The sequence below is a fragment of the Mesocricetus auratus genome, unplaced genomic scaffold (assembly GCF_017639785.1).
Source record: "Mesocricetus auratus isolate SY011 unplaced genomic scaffold, BCM_Maur_2.0 Super-Scaffold_100025, whole genome shotgun sequence".
Taxonomy (NCBI): Eukaryota; Metazoa; Chordata; class Mammalia; order Rodentia; family Cricetidae; genus Mesocricetus; species Mesocricetus auratus.
The window spans coordinates 68,800-86,935 of NW_024429206.1; the positions used below are offsets into that span (position 1 = coordinate 68,800).

The window sequence follows — 18,136 nt, forward strand, 5'->3', positions numbered from 1 at the left end:
TTTATCACAGCAACAGTCACCCTAACGAGGACAGTCTCTGAGGTGACCTACCACTGCAGCCTCCAGGAAACAACATGCCACAGAGCCATCCTCACACATTCTCAGCTTCCTCTTCTCAAAAATGGTGCCACCTAGACCTGCCTCTCGAGACAGTCACAAGGCATAAGCTACACACGGCCCTCAAACAACTCATAAGCAGCCTTTCAAGTGGCTTTAAGTCGTAGACATTGAGTTATGGGGACATTAAGTTTCCAGTTATATTAAGACATGGTTTTCCTGTTGAGGCTCTGGAGTCTTCTGTGGTTTCCCTGATAGTCCAGGAACAGCAGAGGGGGTGGGGCGAGTCCTCAGCCTGAAGGCATGTCCCCAACCTCAAGTAACTCTCTGACCTAGGAAAGCAGCCTTGAAGTTGGGGGAAAGGTCCTTTATCCGCTGTGTGTGGGAATGTAAACTGTTGCAGCTGCTGGGAGGTCAGTGTGAGACCCTCAGAGGGCTGAAAATGGCACTGCCTTGTGACCCAACTATGTCCTTCCTGGACCCTACCTCAAAGGAATGAGCAGGGAGCCAGAAAGGGGGACACTCAATGCCCTCTGGTGGCCACTTCACACAAGTGCGCACAAACTGGCATACATTCACACACGTGTGCGCCATATTGCACAGATACTTGTACATCCGTGTGTGCGATGGCTAACCCTGGTTGTCAGCCAGACACACCTGGGAAGAAGGAAGTTCAGCTGAAGACTTGCCTCCATCAGGCTGACCTGCGACTGAGTCCGTGGGGCATTTTCTCTGCTGGTTGATGTGGAGGTCCCAGGCGACTGTGGGCAGTACCATGCCTGGGCAGGAGGTCCTGGGTTCCATGAGAAGCAAAGCAGGAAGCAGCACTCCCCGTGCCCTCTGTTTCAGTTCCTGCCTCAGCTTCACTCCATCGTGGACTGTAACCTGTGAGAGGAAATTAGCCTTCTCCTCCCCAAGATCTTTTGGGTCACTGTGCTTCTCACAGCAGCAAAGAGAAAACTGGAGCAATGTTTGTTGCTGTGCTATTCACCAAAGCTAGGAGATAGAATCAGGCTAGCTGTCCATCAACAATGCACGTATAAAGAAAATAGAGTGCATATCCATTCAGATATGAAGAGGGGTGGATTTGTCCTTTGTAGACCAATGAATGGAACTGGAAAGCAAAGTAAGACCTATTTAGAAAGACAAGTGTCGCATGCTTTCCTTTGTATATGAAATCTGTGTGTGTGTGTGTGTGTGTGTGTGTCAGAGAGAGAGAGAGAGAGAGAGAGAGAGAGAGAGAGAGAGAGAGGTGAATGTCTATGTGAGTGAAGGCACACATGTACTGTGTGTATTGTTCGTGGAGGTCAGGGGATAGGGTGCCAATCTCTTGAAGGGACCCCAGCCTGGGCCTGGCAAACATGACTCTGGCAGGCCTTGCCCTTCTCCCCCATTCCCTCTGCCTTGCTAAAAACCATTAGATTATTTTCCTAAAGCTAGCCAAGGTCTGTCCCCTTATTTGACCACTTCCTCATCCTAGGGCTGACTACCAAGGTCCAGTTCAGCAATCAAAAGCCCCCTTAGGCTCACCTAATTAACATGCCCAATTAAAATTAAACACCTCATCCTAACACAGGTTTCTCCTTTTACTCTTATAAACTGCCATTTGCCTATGGACTACGTCTGTCTCTGTCTATCCAAAAGCAGTCCTTTGTCCCCCTCCTGGACAAATACCCCTCCCCCTCTCCCTTGTTCCCTTCCCCTTCTCCTTCATCCTCTAGCTCCTGTCTTTGTCTCTTATTCTCTGTCCCACTGGGGCAAATAAATCTCCTTCCTACTGAGAACTTGGTCTTGGGGAGTCTTGAGTGTCTCTGAGGTTCCCTGTGTCTCTAGTTTGCCACTGTCTGGCAGCTATCTGGGGCTTCCAGGGACCCTCCTGCCTCTGCCTCCCATTTCACAGTAGGAGGCCGAGGACTGCAGATGCCCCCTGCCCTGTTTGGCTTTTACAGGTTCTGGGAATCTGAACTCAGGTCATTAGGCTGAATGGCAAGTGACTTGCCCGCTGAGCCATCTCTCCAGTCCAGTGGTTTTGGGGGTCTCGTTTTCAATTTTGTCCCACTATTATTTTATGCAGGGGTGTGGTGGGTGGGTGCTGGTGCAATTGTATGTCTGTGGAGGTCAGAGGACCATTCTCCCTTCTGCCATGCAGCCCCATGCACTGAACTCAGGTCACCCTACATCAAGGCGGTCAGTCACCTTTCTCCAGGGAGCTGTCTCCCTGGCCCCCAGTGCTTTTTTACATATCTTATGACAATGTGTGGAAAATCATGTGCAAATTAAACATGTAATTTTCACAGATGAATTTTCTAAATTCCCATCTAATTTCAGCTACAAAACGAGATGATAATCCATGTCTCCGTGCTTTCTGGTGTGGCGTCAGCAGCCCCTTACGACCGAGACCTAACTCTGAGCTCCCTCGACTCCATTTCAGAGCTGTTTGGCAGTTAGCAGCGCTTTTCCTAGACACACTTGTTGATGATCTCACTGCTTTTTACTTACATTGCCTCCTCCTCCTCCTCTTCATGTTTTCCCTTCCTTAAGACGGGACGCCACGTAGCCCAGGCTGACCTCAAACACTATATCCTCTCGATGCTGTATCCCAAGTGCAGATGTCAGGTGTGACTCACCGTGCCTGGTTGATGGGGTCCCAGGGATGAAACCCATGTTTCCTGCATTTTCTTACCAACTTGTGAGTTTTCTTCATTATCTAAGCCTTCTGGCTAGGAACAAGGCTGCCCAGAGAAGTCACAGGACAGTGGTCCGTATACAGCAGTTACAACAAGGATTATTAATGTGTGTGTTGGTGGGGGAGGGGTCTGGTGTGATGGCCCAGTGAATAAATTGCTTCCCCTGCAAGTATGAAGACTTGAGTTCGAATCTCCAGTGCCTATATGGAAAGTTAGGAATGGTTGTGTGCATCTGTAACCCCGGTACTCCAAGGACAGCATACGGAGGACAGTCAGAAACAAGAGGACCCTGAGTTCACTAGCCAGCCAGTCTAGTCAATCCCTGAGTGCTGGATTCAGTGGGAGACCCTGTCTCCAAAAGGGAAGGGAAGGGCAACAGAGGAAGTTGTCCAACTTTGAAATGTGGCTTGCACACACACCTCTCTAATCATTGGTGATTTTTTTTGTTGTGTTTGTTTGTTTGTTTTTGTTTTTTTTTTCCAAGACAGGGTTTCTCTGTGGCTTTGGAGGCTGTCCTGGAACTATCTCTTGTAGACCAGGCTGGTCTCAAACTCACAAAGATGCTGGGATTAAATCCTCCCAAGTGCTGGGATTAAAGGCATCGGCCACCACCGCCCAACTCTAATCATTGTTTTAAATTCTTTTATTCATTGCATTTTTAATTAATTTGTGTGCATGCATGTGCACATATGGAGGTCAGAGGACAACATACGAGAGTTGGTCTTTCCTTCTACCAAGTGAGTCCCAGGAGTCAAACCAGATCATCAGGCTTGGCAGCAAGTGTCCTTACTCACTGAGCCACCCTACCCACCCAAATCATCTTTAAAAACGGTAAGCTCTGAGCCCTTAATCCAAACTCTCCAAAAAAGCTGAAAGGGAGTGACATTTACTTGTTATTGTTGTTGCTGTTTACCGCAATAATTGTTGCAGTCATTTCCCCAGCTGAGGACTGGGGGTGCAGGCCTGTCATAGCAACTCTAGAGAAGTGGATGGAGGAGAGCGGGAGACTGAGGCCACCTTGTACTACATAAGTAGACTCTGTACCTAACAGTGGTATTAATGATAACGCTTAAAGACCAAACAAAGATTATTTCCCTCAATTAATATGTGAGTGTGTATAATATGTGTGTGTGTGTGTGCACAGGAGGTTTACTTACTTTTCACTTTATTTTTAACATTTGTATCTCATTGTAAAAATATTATTTATGTCCATTGATTATTTGTTGGGGCAGGCGTACATGTCACCGCATGAATATGGAGGTCAGAAGATAATTTAAAGGAGTTTGTTCTCTGCTTTCCACATGAGGGACCCAGGGAGAGAACTCAGGTCTCAGGATTGACAGTGACACCTTCACCACTGAGCCGTCACTGTCCCAAATCTCCCAATGCCTGGGAGTTTATTTGGTTGGTTTTTGTTGTTGTTTGGGGCCATTCGTTGTTGTGACTGTGTGGCGTGGGTGTTTTATTGTTATGGGTGAGAGGTCATGGGGTGTATGTGGTGGTGGGTTGTTCGCTGGGATAGGTGGGTTTTTTGTTGTTTTGTGGGAAGTCACGGGGGTGGGGGGTAATTCTGAGTCTGGGTCTTACTATGTCAAAGGTCAATTTGCCTTGGCTTCTCCATTAAGGCCTGTACCACCCTGCCTGCCTGCCTGCCTGCCTGCCTGCCTGGTCTCCTGTACCAGCCAGCACAGCATGACACCCGTGGTGGGTGCAGAGGAGGCCCAGCCCACAGACAGACACTGTGGAGTGGGGTGGAGAGGGGTGTCAGGCTCGTGTGGCAGAGTTCCTTCCCATAGCTCTCTAAGTGGGGTTACAACAGGAGCCTGTAGCCAGTCCCTCCCTTCAGGGGAGGGGGGTGGCAAAAGATGGGAACCCTGGCACTGGGAAGCCTCTAGCTAGAGACTCACAGGCAAGGTCTCAGCAGGATGTTGTGATTTAGGAGTGGGGGGAGGCTGCAGGCTCTGGTGTGAACAGGAGCAGGATTCTAGTATTCCAGTACCTTCCTCCACCAACCTCTACTTTACAAAAATAAACTTTTATTACATTTATTGTATGTGTGTTTGTGGTGTACATGCACACCTGTGCACAACACACTTACGGATTTCCAGGGGGTCGTTTGTAGGAGTTGGTTCTTCTCTCCTCCCACCCTGTGGGTCCTGGAGATGTGACAACAGTTGTGAGGCTTGTGTGCAAGAGCCCTTACCCACAGAGCTGTCTCCCATCTCTCACTGAAGCCGGACTTCAGCATTTCAGATTGATCAGCTGGCCACGCCCCCCGTGCTGGGGCTACAGCCACACACAGCCGCACTCACTTTCTATGTGGCTTGAACTCCGGCCTCTGGGCTGTCTTTCCTCCCAGCCTCTGTCCCACCCACATCCTGCTCCCGGTTGACTTTTCCCAGAAAGTTTAGCTTCTTGACAGCCTTCAGGTCTCAGCTCAAATGGCCTCTCCCGCCCTTCCAGGCTGAGGCAACAGCCTTCCTGGCCCAGCCTGTGTCCCTTCACCCTGTGCACTTCCTGCCAAAGCCTTCCACACCATGCCTGGGCTGCCCCAGTCCGTTCCCTGGGTCCGGGTTTGCCTCCCCCACGGACCTGTGATCTTCTTCAGGTCATCTACCTTGTTCAACAGACAGAGCCCAGAACAAGTGGGGTTACCGAGCACATGTTGCAGGCTGGGAATGGAGGGCTTGCTTGCCTAGCAGGCATGAAGCACTGGCGTCTGAAGAAAACGGGACGAGGTGGTGCACACCTGTCATCTCAGCACTCAGGAGGTAGAGGTAGGAAGATCAGAAACTCCGTCATCCTCAGATACAGAGAGAGTTGGAGGCCTGCCTGGGATGCATTAGACCCAGTCTCAAAAATTTTTTAAAAAATTGGCTGTTTCATTGAATAAATAATCACACAATGTGTACATGCAAATCTGTGCATTGCTGTGTCTCCTGAAGCCTCCCACGTGCGTGCGTTCGTGCATGTGAGAGTTGTTTTAGTTTTTCTGGACAGTCCCCTGTGTGTCCCTGGAGACAAGTTTGAAATACTGTAATGGTGTTTGTGTTGAGCTGCCTCCAGGACCAAGCATCTGTGACTTTAAGAGGCTCACATGATAACCGACACAGGGACAGATGTCCCACCAGTGTGTATGTGAGAGAGAGAGAGAGACAGAGAGAGAGAGACAGAGAGAGAGAGAGAGAGAGAGAGACAGAGAGAGAGAGAGAGAGAGAGAGAGACAGAGAGAGAGAGACAGAGAGAGAGAGAGAGAGAGAGAGAGAGAGGACCTGTGTGCTTGGAGGCCAGAACTCAACCTCAAATGTCATTTCTCAAGCCTCGGTGGGACCCAGGGCTCACACACACATGATTCAGCTAAACTGGTTGACTAGCAAACTCCAGGGACCTGCCTGTCCTGGTATGAGAAACGCACACCATCATGCCAGGATTTTTATGTGTGTGCTAAAGGTCCAACTTAAGCCTCCATGCTTGCACGGCAGCACTTCATTGACTGAGCCATCCCCCTAGCCTGAGGAGGCCGGTATTCCAATGAGAGATACCTGTACTCCTCCTCTTAGTGGAACAAGGACACACCCCCACAAGATTTCCCAGTAATCTCCTGTTGAGGGAAGAGAAAGGCTGAAACCCTGGGCCAGTCTAGAGAACTGGTATCCCTGGAAGAGATCCCTCAGGCTGACAACATGTGACAGCCCCTGCAGGAGAGACCATAGCTGAGACAGTAAGGGGGTAATGATGAGCAGGAAGGCACCTTGACCAGGGCTGCTTAGCTCTTCAACCCTTTGCTGTCAGAACCCGGGAGATGGCACTGGGGTCACTGGACCTCCTAACTTGTTCTTCTTCCAAATGTGGATACAATGTGCAAATGCCCTTCCCCGCTTTTCACTATTGCTTGTCTCCTTAGTTGGTGTCTTGGAGCTTTCTTGTCGGACTATCTTTGGATCGCCAGGCCCCAAATAATGACACGGAGACTTATTATTAGTTATGAAAGCTTGTCCTTAGCTTAGTCTTTTCCCCAGATAACTTTTGTAACTTAATTAACCCATATTTTTCATCTACGTTCTGTCACGTGACTTGGTTATCACTTAGCATGGCACTGACTTACTCCAAGTCTGCTGGCAGAATCTGCTGGCCTTGATTCCTCCTTCCAGTTTCTCTCTCTGCCCAGAAGCCCTGTGTATCCTCTCCTGCTTAGCTACTGGCCATTTAACTCTTTACTAAACCAATCAGACAGTGCCTTAGGCAGAGACACATCTTTACAGTGTAAGCAAATATTCCATGACACAGGTGGCTGAGCCGCACTCCCTGCCCCCCACTAAGCCATACCTCAACCCCCATGTGATGCTTTAATATGTCTAGTTTGTTAAGTCTGCATAATTAGCACATACTTTTAGCACGTGTAGCTAATCAGTCAGGGTTTGGCTGCTTATCCCTACTGCAGCATTAACAAACTGGCTTGATTGTGAGCATAGCCAGCCAAGAAGGGCTTTTCTATGTCAGTTCCCGTATTATTCCTCCCTGGTTCTCCCTAACCAAAGGCCCATTGTGGCTTTAACTCCTTGTCCCACTGTAGGATCCCCCTTTTCTCTGCCCCTTTCAAGGGGAAGTCTACACATGACCAGTATTTAAGGTAAGACCAATAGGTTTCCCATAATCCACAATCATTCTTTCGTCCTCAGGCCCCTTGTCCACGGGGCTGTCTCTGAAAGGAATCCCAGTCTGCTGCACTGGTGTGGACGGTTCCATCACAGCATGGCCTGTGGCTGGTCTGTTTCTCAGCAGAAGCACCTCCTGGAGGAAACGAGGCAGAACCCCTCTGGGGAGCAGTTACTTATATGAAGGGTGTCTGGGAACTGGAGTTGTCCTGGAACAAGGTTCCCCTCCAGACTAATTTACGTGACAGGATCAGAGAGGCTGAGTGGAGACTGTACAGATGCGTGTCCACAGGGTCAAGAAGGACATCAGGAAGCAGATAGGAGCTGAGCTGTGGTCCCCATTCCAAGGTCATTTGAAGCTGGTCAGTTTCAGAGGCTGGGTTGGGTGGGCTCCCATCTTCCCTTGTAAAATGGAGTCTCCCAGGACAAGGCAAAGCTTGAAAAACCACTGTTTTATACAACATGGAGTAACTCAGAATAGGGCTGTATTAGTCAGATTCTCTAAAGGAACAGATATGATAGGATGAATGGAAATGCACACACACACACACACACACACACACACACACACACACACACACACGAGTCTTATGAGAGTAGGTTATGGCCTGGGTAGCCTGATAGTGGATGTCTCCTGATGCAAAGGCCAAGTAGGTGTTATTTGTTCAGTCAAGACTGGTCTCAGTGGTCCCAATCTGGTGCTGGAGTCCTGGAGGATTCTTGGATAGAGTCCTCCTGCTGGCCTTCAGTCGGTATCCCAAAGTCAGTTCTCATACCAGGGAAGCAATGTCTCAGCAACAGGGTAGATGAACTTGCCAGTGAGAGTGAGGGAAAGCAGGCAAAAAAGTAAAAGCTCCCAAATAACAACATGGAGACTTATTACTAATTATGAAAACTCGGCCTTAGCTTAGGCTTGTTTCTGACTAGCTCTTATAACACCTGCGGGGGTCAGAGGAAAGCTTGCAGGAGTCCCTTCTCTCCTTCTACCAATGTGGGAGGGGGAATCGAACTGAGATTATCAGGCTTGGCTGCAACCACCTTCATCTGCTTAGCCATATCACAGGAAGTTATGAGCCACCCAATGTGGGTGTCCCGAAACAAGCTCAGGTCCTCTAGAAGAGCATCAGGTCCTCCTAACCACAGAGCCATCTCTCCAGCCCCCTGGGTACCTCCTGCCTTCTCTTCGAATGTCAGGACTCTGACGATGGACTCGGAGGCAGGGGTCTCTTTGCTCCTCTTCCCAGAGAAGCCACATGGAATAAATCTGCTTTTTCTTCTTTTTCTCTGTGGTTTGTTTACCCCAGGTGGCCTGGAACTTGCTTTGGAGACTGAGCTGGCCTGGACTCACTGAGAGCTGCCTGCCTCTGCCTCCCGAGTGCTGGAATTGGAGTGCCCGGCCCCACTTTAGATTTTAAGAAGACAAGGTCTCTCACTGAACCTGGAGCTCACTGGGGTGGGCTGGTTGACCTGCCCTCCCCAGGGATCCTCTTCTCTGCCAGTTCAGTGCCGGGACTGTCACAGGTGCCCTTGCCACATCTGGCTTTTAGTTATGTGTGGAGGGGATCTGAAATCAGGACCTCTTGCTTGCAGGGCAAACACTTAACCCAGTGAGCTATTTCCTCCGCCCATGGTTGAGTTCCTGAGGGTGGGTTTCTGGAGCTGGTTTGTTAGGCACTCCAAAGGTTCAGGCTCTAACCTAACAGCTCTGGTGACGGTACATTAGTGGAAGGACTGGAGTCAACCATGGTGACAGAGTTTACACCAGAAGAATGGGCAGATGCCAATCAGAATGATAGCTGTCAGCCGGGCGCTGGTAGCACACGTCTTTAATCCCAGCACTCGGGAGGCAGAGGCAGGCGGATCTCTGTGAGTTCGAGGCCAGCCTGGTCTACACAGGGAGTTCCAAGATAGCCTCCAAAACAATACAGAGAAACCCTGTCTCAAAAAAAAAAAAGAATGATAACTGTCAGATATTTACCATCAAGCACCCAGTTCCACAATATGGACACACACACACACACATACACACACACTCTTCTGTCTCCATGTGTCTTCTGGTGTGTGTCTCTCTGGAGACATGTGACTTGCATGTCTCATGTGTCTCTGTTTGTGTACCCATGTGTTAGGGTGAGGCCCCCACACCCTGTTCCTCCTCAGCAGCTGCCTCCACAGGAAGCTGTTGGGTGGGGGCTCAGTGGGCTGAACCTGCCCTCTTGCCTGTCTACTTCCCCGTGACACCTACAGCAGGTGCAAGTCAAGGGTGCACTCCTGATTCTCACAACACACCCCTGTCTGTGTTCTGCCTTCCTTGCAAACCCCTCAGGCTGCTGCCCACTGCATAAAACTGGTGGAGACAATAACAAAAAAATAAAAACAAAAAACGGTTGGTTGAGAAAGAGGAAATTGGGCAAAGTTGAGCCACCCTGTGGTTAGCCTGGCCCATGTGGCCCTGGCAGCCCTGGCTGTCTGACATGGGGGCTGCAAGAGCTGTTAACAAGGATTACCACCTGCTTCAGCAAGAATCGGGATCCAGTGGGTGAGTGAGCGTCCTGAGGAGTGGTGGGTGGACAGATGGGCGCTTTGGGACAAGGCAGTAGTGGGTCTGCGAGCCCTCAAGGCAGCAGACATATTGAGTACCAGCAACCAGGTCATGACCATGAGAGAGTGGGACAGCCGATTGTCCCTCGTGTCTGCTCTGCAGAGATGAGTAGTCCTAAAATGACCCTGGAAGGTGCAGGGGGCATAGCTTAGTAGGTGGTGTGCTTGCTTGGCATGGTCAAAGCACCGAGTTTCATTCCCAGCACTGCGCTAATCAAAGCTGGGGTTTGCATGCCTGCCAGACATCACCTGCGGTAGAGGCAGAAGGATCAGGAGCTTAAAGTCATCCTCAGTTTCACAGGGGCTTCAAAGGCTGCCTGGTCTAGAGGAGACCCATGCTGGAGTCTGGAGGGCCCTTTGTAAGCAAAAGCTGTGTGGGGCCAGGGGGACAGGGATGAGGGAGGAAGTTTAATCTTCCCTTCACCAGGTGCCCATGTTTTATCTTGTTCTGTTTTGCTTTGCTTTTGAGTATGGGTTTCGCCACGCAGTCCAGGTTTGCCTCCCAGTGCCTCCCAGTTCTGGGATGACAGGCATGGGTACGTACCCCACACCCTAGTTTAACCTCCTCACCTCGCAAGGCATTGGTTCCAGGGGTCCATTCAGCCTCCTCTTACAAGCTAGGAGAATCCAGCTTGCTAAGCAAACTTAAGGCTGACATCTGCTGAACTGCAGATCTTTCCAGGTCTCGCACAGGGAGACACCCTTGACCCATCAGTCCTCCAGCTGTGGGCTCTTAGCTTTGGGGAGTTACTGATGGCTCCCCTCATGGCTCCGCTTGAGGAACCTCCCGTAGCAGCTGTTTGAGCACAGGGGGGGGGAGGGGAGGCACGCTATGCCCTGTACCAGGCCCATCCAGACCAGCAGCATCTTCAGCCCCTAATGTTCTTGGTTGACTTCAAGCAACCAAGCATGCTTGAAGTAGGTTTAGAGCTGACCACTCTGTTGGAGGTGGTGAGTTAGGTGAGAGGCAGGCTTCAAATGTCACACCCACGGGGCTGGCCCTGCAAGAGAGTCACCCTACTTCTACAAAGTAGGGAAAGGGGGAGTTGTGCCCACGGTGGAGCACCTTTCTTGTGACTGTAAGAAAGGCCTCTTCATGGGTCTTGAATTTGACTTCAGAGCCTGGGGAGGTTTCGTAGGGATCTAGGTTCCTACACTCGTAGAAAAATATTGAGCGTGGTGGTGCAGGCCTGGTATCCCAGGACTGTGGAGGTGGAGCTAGACCACCTACCAGTGGAGCTGCCTTAGTGAGCTTCAAGCTCAGTGAGAGCCTGTCTCAAAAGTAAGGTGGGGCTGGAAACAGGGCTGTGCAGATGAAGGAGCCTGAGGCTAAGCCTGATGACCTGAGTTCTATCCCCAGGACCCACACACACACACACACACACACACACACACACACACACACACACACACACACACACATCAATTGATTGGTTTAATTTTTAAATGGGGAGGAAAGCAATTGTGGAAGATGATGCCAGCCTCCCGCCTCCACGTGTATTCACACTTGTGCACACACCAGCACGTACACGTGCATCGAATACACAGAGTTAACTGCAAACTCCTCAGTGAATCTGTGCTGAACTATCTCGGAATTCCAGAGCTGGGAATGTGCTTGTGCTCGGTCCTGCAGTGGGTGCTGGCATGTCATTTTGGATAGGCATGTATTTGAATCCTAGCACTGCCACTGCTGTGTGACCACAGGTCCTTGCATGACCTCTCTGGGCCTCTGAGCACCTGTGTGAGGGAAAGATCCTGAGGTCACACGCACGTGAGGTCTTTGAGCTTGGTCCCTGGTGCGTTGAAGCAGCTCAGAAAACAGCCTGGACCCCGCCTTTTCCTTTGTTCTGTGTTCTTGTGGTGAAGCCTTGCTTCCGGAGCTGTCCCCACCCATAAAACATGTGTATGTCACAGACTCTTCCTGTGTTGTATCTGCAAAGAAAGCCCAGTGGGGCTGGAGCGATGGCTCAGTGGTTAAGAACTCCTGATACTCTTGTGGAGTACCAAGATTCAGTTCAGTGGCTCACAACAGCCTGTGACTCCAGGTCCAGAGAGTCCGACGCCCACTTCTGACCTCCGAGGGCACTGCATGCCAAGTGCACATGTGGTAAACATACATACATGTAGGAAGAACACACCCATAAAATAAGAAGAAAGAAGTCCTTTTTTTAAAAAAGAAAGGTTCATGAAGTACCCATCTCTCAGCTAGTCCCACTATCCCTGTTTCTCTGAGGTTTTCAGTTTCCTTTACCAACTGTCAGCCTAGGTCTGAAGATCTACACAGCACAAAGGATCTGAAAGACGTTGACATCTTTATTATTACTGCCTGGTGTGATCATTTGCTTCTGTCTCTTTGCTGTTTTTGTTTGAGTTTTATTTTATTTATTCGTTCATTTTAAAATTTGCTTTTAATTACATTTAATAAGTGCATGTTTGTGGAGAGTAGGTGTGTGTGTACTGACACACATGTGCGTGTGTGTGGAGAGCAGGTGTGCGTGTGTACTGACACACATGTGCATGTGTGTGGAGATCAGGTGTGCACGTGTGGCGTCGCATGCATGCATGCATGTGTGTGGAGTGCAGAGGACAACCTGCAGAAATCAGTTTTCTCCTTCCACCACGTGGGTCCTGAGAATAAAACTCAGATTGTCAGATTTGACAGCAAGCACTTTCCCCTGCAGAGCCAACTTGCCAGCCCTGGGTTGTTGATTTTTAAGATTTATTTTATTTTATTTATGTGGGGTGTGGGAGCACATTAGTTCAAGGTGCCCTCAGAAGCCAGGAAAGGAAGGAAGTTGGATTCTCTGGAGATAAAGTTAGGGGTGGTTATAAGCTACCTGGTGATGATGCTAGGAATCAAACTCAGATCCTCTGGGAGAGTAGTGCATGTGCACAAACTCACACACAAACATACACACACACATACTCATGCACACACACACACCACACAAAACACAGTCATACACACATCATACAAAACACATACACTCATGCACGCATAACACACACATACACACAAAAAAACCACACACTCATGCATGCATATTCACACACATGGAGGTTAGGAACAATTTGGGGAATTCAGTTCTTTCCTTCCACTGTGTGGGTTCCAGAGGTCCTCAGGCTTGGGGGCAAGAGTCATCTTACCAGCTCATGTTTTGTCTTTTTGAAACAGTCTGGCCTCAGACTCCTCCAGATCCTCCTGCCTCAGTCTCCCAAGTGCTGAGATTATAGCCATGCACCACCACACTCAGCATTAATTGTCCTATTTTACTACTGACTATAGTTGTTGATTCTGATGATGTCTAACTGATAAACTGAACTTTATCATAGGCATATAGGTAGAGGAAAAAGTTTGTATGGGGTAGGTATCGCCGTGGTTTCAGGCGTGCCACTTAGGGCATCAGAATGTAGGTGGACTGCAGTGGCACTCCGTTGGCAAAGGGATTCAGTTCTCAAGAGTCACAAATAATGCATCGGTGCAAAATTAAGAAATTAATAAGAACTGAACTAAGTGAAATGAATTTGAGCACTCCCCTCTGGAGTAATTTTACCAAGCGGTCAGATTTGAATTCTCTACTTCTCTTCCTTCTGTCTTCCATGTCTCCTGACTCTTGGTTGTGTGAGTCTGAATCTGTGCCTGACTGAATGCTGTCCTGTGAATCTGTCCCTGTGTCTGTGTGTGTCACTAACAAAGTGCTTTCTCTGTTTTTATTGAACTGCACAGAAAGCACCACATAGGGAACGAGTGAGGGATGCTTTATGGAAATATTTAACCATTTTAGAAGGGATTAAGTTTGTTGGGTGGTGGTGGCGAACACCTTTGAGCCCAGCACTCAGGAGGCAGAGGCAGGCATGTGTGTTCGAGTCCAACCTGGTCTACAGAGGGAATTCCAGGACAATCAGGGCTACATAGAGAAAATGATTGCTGTTGAAGAAGCCATCACACATGGGATGCTTGGACCACAGTCCAGTCAGTTAAGGAGGGGCTTTGAGTACTCAAAGGAGCTGTTCTCTCCTGGTGTCGATCGTGTCGCTCTTCTGGTTCCCTCCCCAACCCTCCCTCCTTCCTTTCCTCCCAGGGAGAGAAGACAGTGTTCACACAGGACACAGAGAAGATCAGGGAGAGACCTTAGGGACCATTTAGGTGCTGGAGAGTGAGCGAGGAGTTCAGAGTCTTGTCTCTGATTTGGTCTCGCCGTGGGTGGGGACAGGAACATAGACACTCCCGGGTTTACAATTACGGTGGTGGGAAATAGTATGGCCACACCACCATTCTGGGATTTGCTTTCGGTACCGTAGTCCCCAAGTTTCATAGACTGTACAGCATTTTATTATGAAGCGGGAGCGGCTGCGTGAGATGAGTTTGCCCTTCTGTGGGCTCCTGAGTGTCCTGAACTAAGCGGGCGGAGCTAACGGTTCAGGGACGTTCAAAACGAAGGCGAATGCGGGGCTTCTACCACCAGGGGGCAGCACCTGCGTGGCGGAGAGCAAGCTTTCATGGACCTACACGTGGGTGTTACAAAGGCGTCCAAAACCACCTATTCTATTTATTTATTCTGTTTTATTATTTTTTGTTATCATACAAAGAAAAGGAGTGCACTGTAAACTTTTCCAACATACACGTGCTGCTTTATTTGTATCTCCATGCCCTCCCAATCCATTCTCTTCTCTAGCTTGACCCCCTCCCTCCCTCCTTCCAAACAGGCCCCACGTCTTCTATACATGCAGAGATGTGCAAATAACTCTCTCGATTTCCCCCATTGCCTTGCTTTAGACTTCATTCTTTCCCCATACTGTTCCTCTCTCTCTCCCTCTCTCTCTGACAGTTTCATGTAGCCCAGGCTGGCCTCCAACTCTGTGTAACCTCTCTTTGTATCGTCATGCCCTACATACACATAAGCATAAACACATATTTAACTCTAGGTCGAGCCTGTGAAAGAAACGTGCAACATTTCTCTTCCAGAGTCTGCTGTATTTCAGCATACTTATCTTCAGTCCCCACCCACTGTCCTATGAACGTTCTAATTCCATTCTTTTCGGCTGAATAAAATTTTCAGTCCATTTTAGCCTTGAGCAGTTGATGCTCCTGCCTCCCCCTCCAGAATGCCGAGTCCTGGTGTGTACAACCACACGTGGCTCCACCTTGATGGCAGATGTGGGTCCATGTACGCAAGCTGAAACTCAAGGCTTGCCCTTGATCCGGGCATGGTGGTGCATACCTGTAATCCCAGCCATGGGGAGAAAGGAGTTCAAGGTCATCCTGGGCTACGGAACAATTCTAACCAGCCTGGGGTACTTGAGTTTGTGTCTCAAGAAAGTCAGAAATAGGGCTAGAGATGTGGCTCCGGTGGTAGGGGATTTGCCTAGCATGAAGGAGGCCCCAGGTTCTGTTGATAGCATTGCATACAGCAGGCGTGGTGAAGCACTCCTGTCATCTCAGGAAGGTCAGGAGTTCAAGGTCATCCTCAACTACACAGTGAATTCCAGGTCAATCTGGGCTACTCACATTCTTATCCGAAAGAAAACAGAAAACAAACAACAACAAAAACCCACATTCTCCTCACATGCAGATCCTATCCTATAGTGTGTGTGCACACACATACATACACACACACACACTCTCGAGCACGTGCGCGCACGCACACACATTTTGAAATCACTCTTCTGACAACACAGGAGCTCCCTGAGGTGCACAAAATGTGGCATAGGGTAGGTGTTTCAGTGGCTCACTTAAACCAACTGTATGATCTTTTAAATTGTGAGTTAATTAGAACAAAGTGGGTTTTTGTTTAAAAAAAACACATTTAAAAAAATATCTAGGGCTATAGGAGATGACTTTGCTGGTAAAGTGCTGGCTTTGCAATCATGAAGGCTTGAGTTTGGGCCCCAGAATGCACACAAAGAAAACTGAGCATTGTGGTGTACAGCACTTATAATGCCAGCTCTGGGGAGTCAGAGACAGGCAGACCACCAGGGCACACTAGCCAGCCAGTGTCTAATGGGAGAGTTCTGCTCCAATAAGAGACACTGTCTCACAAAGAGCATGAATATTGCTCCTCGGGGATGACTCTGAGGTTGACATCTGACCTTCCAGTGCATATATAAGTAAGAACACGAACTTACACACACATACACCATATACAAGACTCGCCTTTGAACACGTAATCATGAAACTAAATAAGTGTGCACGTGCATACATTCTCTATGCGATAGAGAATATTCGTATTATCTATGTAAATAAATACTTGGCCTGTCAAACACATGAGCGCAGAAGCACACAGAGACAGACAGGCCGACATGGCCAAGCTCTCGGGATGCAGGGTGAGCTTATTTTCTCTCAGGAATGTCTCGAGTCGGGGTAAGCAGCCCCCTGGATCTGGGCTGAAGGACACAAGAAGATACTGGGCCCTGCCTTGTCTGTAGCCCACGATCTGCCCCTCTCCACTGATGCAAAAGCCCAGCTCTCCTCCTCCAGCCCAGACTCCCATCAGCTGATGTCTCTGGCAGACCTTGGCGGCAGTCTCCGCCCCTCTTGCTGGCAGCCCGGTTCTGGCAGGGATCCCCAGTCTAAGCTTCAGCTCCCTCCGGGTGAGCTAGACACTCTACTCGAATGCATGAGGTACCCATGGCCGACTCTGCGCTCAACCACTCGTGGCCGGCGCTCTCCAAGCTGTGGCTGAAGAGATGGGCCTTTAAGCGAGGTAAGGAGGCAAGGAGCGAACCGTCACTCAGGCAGAAACCCCCAATCACTGGCTTACCTCCGTCCTCACAGGAGTTTTTCCTTAGTTGGTGTACAGGCTTTGCCCAATTAGTTCTCAGAGTCCTTGACCCCCAAATTTTCCCAGAGCACCAAGGACCTTCAGGAACATTGGGGCTTCCTCTTTTCTTAGAGGAAACATCTCCTCAAGGCTCTGGAGGAAACTTAGAGCAGGAAAATCCACCATATCACCGACTGATGAACTCCCTTGGGGGAGCTTGGTAACTTAACGTGGGTTCCTAGAGCCATTGGTTCCTGTAGGACAAGTGAATCTGTAAGGCATCTATTTTAAATGGGGGTATTTAAGGGGGCTGGGATGTAGCTCAGTTAGGAGGGTGCTTGCCTAGCTTGTCTCAAGCCCTGAACTCCATCCCCGGTATGTTGGTATATGTCAGTCTTCTGAGCTCTCGGGAGGTAGAAGCAGGTGGATTGAGAGTTTAAGGTCATCCTAGGCTATACCGTTGAATTCAAGGCCAGCGGGACTCCATGAAATTCCATCTCATAAAAGAAAAGAAAAGGAGGAGATTGTAGATTCTGAAACATGCATCTCCCTGAGACACGCACACTTATTCGAGCATGCATGAACACACTCGAGCACACACACACACAGGTTCACGTTTGTTCTAGGGTAGCCAGGACCTTGGTTTAACTATGTAGGGATTAGGTGCTAGCATTACATCACCTGTGGCTTGCATGAGCACTCCTTATGAAGACATCCTTCCCTGCTTTCTCCCTCCCTCCCTCCCTTCCCTTTGAGACAGCATCTCATGCAACCCAGGCTGGCCTCAAATGCACTATGTAGTCAAGGCTGACCTTTCGTTCCTCATCCTTGTGCCTCTACCTCCCCAGTGTTGAGATGACAGGCGTGGGTGACTACACCAGTGCTGTGTAATGCTAGGGGCGGAGCCCAGAGCTTTGGCCATGCCAGGCAAGAGCTCTACCCACTGGGCTACCCTTGAGGATAACCAAATGGATGTGACAGGAAATGGCCATGCTGTCACAGCACCCTTGGTTTTTTTGGCCTCCCCCTACCCGTAGCTCCCCTCCTAGCCACACCTCTGTCTATCCTGGTCACCTTCAGGAGCCAAGCCTTGCTCAGAGTTTTCCTGACACGGGGATGGCCCACATGAGGGTTCACTAGCTCATTCAATTCACACACTCCTTTGAAGGCTCGTCACGTGTGCCAGGCACTGTGCTGGAACTGGAAAGCAGACGGGGGGGGGGGGCCCGGGGGGAGGCACGGGGAGGGGACCCAGAGTCTGTGACTGGGGTTGGAGGGAGGGGGGTGGCCTGGGAACTGGGGTGCAATCAAAGATTAGTCATTAAGAGGGAAATTACTGCCCACTAGTGACGGTGAATGAAGTTGGGCTCAGAGAGGT

The 18,136-nt window shown here is 49.6% G+C and overlaps 1 protein-coding gene across 2 annotated transcripts in view; it reads left to right on the forward strand.

The window, feature by feature from the left end:
• The first annotated feature begins 9,641 nt into the window (after positions 1–9,641).
• The window catches only part of Arhgef18 (Rho/Rac guanine nucleotide exchange factor 18), a 101,810-nt gene continuing 93,315 nt past the window's right edge, over positions 9,642–18,136 (forward strand). Inside the window, exon 1 of one of the 2 annotated variants that reach the window (XM_013124647.3) lies at positions 9,642–9,935. Coding sequence is in view for 1 of the 2 variants with exons in the window: in XM_040731135.1 (XP_040587069.1) it covers positions 16,611–16,701 (91 nt within the window). In the remaining variant the exon portion in view is untranslated. Of the gene's footprint in view, positions 9,936–16,593; positions 16,702–18,136 lie in introns of those variants that run through there. The other variant, XM_040731135.1, reaches the window with a different exon arrangement.